Here is a 3,811-nt window from a genome sequence, read left to right on the forward strand (position 1 = left end):
ATATACATACATATATACATATATATATACATATACATATACATATATACATACATATATACATATATACATATATACATACATATATATATACATATATACATATATATATACATATATACATATATATATACATATATACATATATACATACATATATACATATATACATACATATATATACACACACACACACACACACACACACACATACGTATATATAAATATATATATACACACACGTATATATATATATACACACACACATATACACACATACACATATATACATACATATATACACACACACACACACACACACACACACACACACACACATACATATATACACATACACACACACACGCACAGTACATAAAAATGCAACATATAAGTTGGACAGAAGTAACTTTCTACTTGATGATTCTCACCACTTGTCAGAGCAGAATGACAGGTGACACAGACGCGAGCCTCCTTCCTGTCCATGTACACGAGCCGGCACTTCAGGCTGCAGCACGTCGCACAGAAAACCTTAAAAAACACAAAGAAATAGATTTGTACCACATTCCTACAAAAAGGGTGAGCACACTGTGAGAAACATTTCTACAAATAATTTTTATCTAACTGGGAGAATAGATTTTTTTTAAAAAAGGTGAAGAAATTAAAATCAGTTTGGATGTACTGCGAGTGTGCTGCAAATGTACCATTTTATAGCTATTGATTTCCTGTACTCTGCCAGGGCTTCAATGAGCTGCAGCTGTGCACGGGGAACTTTTCATTTATTTCATTACACATCGTTATCCAGTCACATTCGGATCCTAACAGCACCATCATACACTGGTTTGTGGATCTACCAGCCTGGTGGCGGGTGCACAGAGGATCCCGCTGCGTCCGTTGTTTGCGGCCCCAGCGGTGGCGTCAGTATTACTGCAGTGCCAGCTCCTCCCTGCTCAAGTGTCAGAGAGTGTGTTTGCTTACCACCATGGGAAATTAAGTGGGGCTGTCGGGAGATATTCCAGTGCAGTGTCAGCGACCGCATCTTCACTTTAAGGCACTGTGCGCGCCCCCTCCCCGCTGCATGCGTGGGAGGCCATAACCCTAGAGAGCTACCTGCACACCCACTGAGTTCATCTGCAAGGGAACACCTAAAAAAAAGGAACTCATCTATCAAAGTGCGTCATTTGATTTACCTCCTTACCAATGCTCTTTAAATAATACTCCCCGTCTGTAGTATACCCATCATGCATTTTAAATGTTGAAATGAATTTCTCGTGTTTTTCTCCTTGCATGCATGATTTTTGTCTTTTGTAAAGAAGCACTTATTTGTCCCGTTTTGTTTGCAGTTGTCTCGTTTTATTTATGTACAGTTTATTTTAAGATTTACTGCAAAATGATGACTGTCGAACATTACAGGTTTGATGATTCCAGATAAGTGTGTGTGATAGATTAGACAATTAAGTTACCCAGAGAAGATTAATCAGTAAACATTTTACTTCTCAATGAATTTGCGATAGTCAAGCTTTGTTTTTTGTCACATTAAACGTTGGTCGGACAAAATAAGTGACTGGAGGACCTCATCTTGGCTTTTTATTTTACTGACATTTTATAGACCAAACAATGATGGAGAAAATAGTATGAAGATTAATGGATATTTAAGTTGCAGCCCCATTGTGTCCATGTCAACATGTTTTTGTCATAAGAAACCCAGGATGAAGGCATCAGCTAAAACTGTAGAATAGAAATGGACCTTAATCTTAATACAATAAATATATCATGGATGCCCTGCATTCTGGACTACTAACCTGTACAGACTACTGTAATGAGTAAGGATGTAGTCTCTGTTATTCTGAGGGACCCTTTCATCTGATGCTTTCGATATAAGATCATTTGTGTAAGTGTAGCTGCTCCTGAGTGTCAGCACATTGACTAATTATTATGAAATTATAAATGCACAACCCATAAATGACAACAAACAGAATTGGCCTAGAAATGCCCGGTTGCTGTAAACTTTGTTGGAAGTGTGCCACAGAGTTTTATTCTAGATGTTCAAATAAAAAGCACTCCACTGACCTTTCCGCAGGCCCTGCAGTGGTGCCTCCTCTTGGTGAAGGTGAACTTGACGTCACATTTCATACAGACGGCAGCCTGGGAGTCAGGCACCCACACAGGGGCCACCTCCCCCAGGGAGCTGACGGGTCTCCTGCACAGAGTGCCCTGTTGGCCTGCTTGGAGATCATTGTCTGGGCTCTCCGAGGGCATCGAGGGAGGGGAGTGGACAACGCCGTCGCCGTTCACCCCGACTGCGCTCTGATCAGTCCCGTTGGGTGTGGCTTCGGAGGGCGTGCTTCTCCGACACTGGTTCTCCTGGTTCTTGTTCCTGCTGACGGCGGACGGGCCGAGCTGATTTTGGACCTGGCCCGACAGCGGCTGTGGGATCTGGAGCTTTAGGCTGACCGGCTGCTTCGGTCGTGCCCCTCCATACGGAACACTGACCGGCTGCAGCCGGTTGTTGTGGAGTTTTGGCTGGATGCCACCGGACCCCACTGCTCCTCCATCGCTGCTCTCTTGCTTGCTTTCCTCCATTTCTTTCTCCTCAGTGGCAGAGTCCTCTTTGGAGGGGACGGGAGAGGGAGAAAAACCCTCTTCCTCCTCTTCCTCTGTCTCCTTAAATGTGGAATAGTTACTGCTCTCCTGCTCCAAACCATTGGGAAGGCTTGACACCTTGAGGAGTTGTTCCATCTGTCCCTCTGGACCACATCTCCTCTCAATCTCCTCCACTCCGACCCAGTCAGACGGAGATAAACCATTCACCTCCACCTCACAACCAACCTGAACATCTCTCCCCCTAATCGAGAGGCTTTCTACCATCTCCTCTTTTAAGTGTACAGTTTGTTTTTCCCTACAATTGTCCTGTAAAACAGCAGCGCTGGCCCCCTCTGTGACATCTTCCCCATTTGGTGTCGTTGGTTGCACATCTGGATGAATTTTCAGAGACAGAGTTTCATCTTCGTGTCCTAATGCCACCTCAAAGGTAAAGTGAGTGTGATTGACAGTGGAGGCTCCTCCTCCTCCTGCTGCTGCTGCTGCTGCTGCTGCTGCTACTGAGGCCGCTCTCGCCTCCTGGTCAGAAGCACCAGGCGGTTTGTCTGGAGGAGAATGTGTCTCCTTGCTGAGCCCATCCAGTTGTGGGCTTGCCGGGCAGCCATTCTCCACAGCAGTAGCGGCCGTCACAGGGGGCGGCGAGAGGTCGTCCGTGCCCACCAGTTTGCCGATGTTGGGCTGGATTAGGGGCGGGCTGTGGACGTCTGCCGGCCTCTCCTCCACCCAGGACGGAGGTTCGGTACCGGGGTGTCTTTTAGGGTTGCCCCCCGACAAAGAGTCGGGGAGAGTTTTGAACGGCAACGGACTCTCCTGCGGGCTGAGGTCTGCGTGGGCCAGGGCCGGGTTCAGAGAGAGCAGGTGGGCCGGCGGGGCCAGGATCTGGGTCCACTTCGCATCAGAGAGAATGGGGTTGTCAGTCTCATCTGGCAGGGAAAGAAGAGAGGAAAACAGACCATTACTTACTTACAAATGAAGTGCTAAAGATAACTAATACAAAGATACACACTCCCAGGTGATCGAAGGAGCTAAAAATGGAAGAAACTAAGGGACACATCAAGAAATGAGGTTGGCATGGAATAGGAAATTAGTGTGTGTGGATGGACTGAGAAATTCTGAAAGTGGGCCAAATGACTCGGTCACCCCCGGGAGCCATCAGTCAAGCCGACACATGTATGCTGTGTAACACAAGCGGAAACTCATATATATATAT

General features: G+C 45.9%; 1 protein-coding gene across 1 annotated transcript; it reads right to left on the bottom strand.

The window, feature by feature from the left end:
* Positions 1–321: 321 nt before the first annotated feature.
* Positions 322–3,563, bottom strand: LOC116379728 (zinc finger FYVE domain-containing protein 9-like; the record flags this gene model as incomplete). Its single annotated transcript, XM_031841701.1, has 2 exons — positions 322–531; positions 2,071–3,563. Coding segments are annotated over 2 exons (1,703 nt in total), but the record flags the coding sequence as incomplete, so codon positions are not given.
* Between the last annotated feature and the right edge of the window lie 248 nt (positions 3,564–3,811).

Source organism: Anarrhichthys ocellatus, unplaced genomic scaffold, assembly GCF_004355925.1.
Source record: "Anarrhichthys ocellatus isolate YVR2014 unplaced genomic scaffold, GSC_Weel_1.0 scaffold5030, whole genome shotgun sequence".
NCBI classification, from domain to species: Eukaryota; Metazoa; Chordata; class Actinopteri; order Perciformes; family Anarhichadidae; genus Anarrhichthys; species Anarrhichthys ocellatus.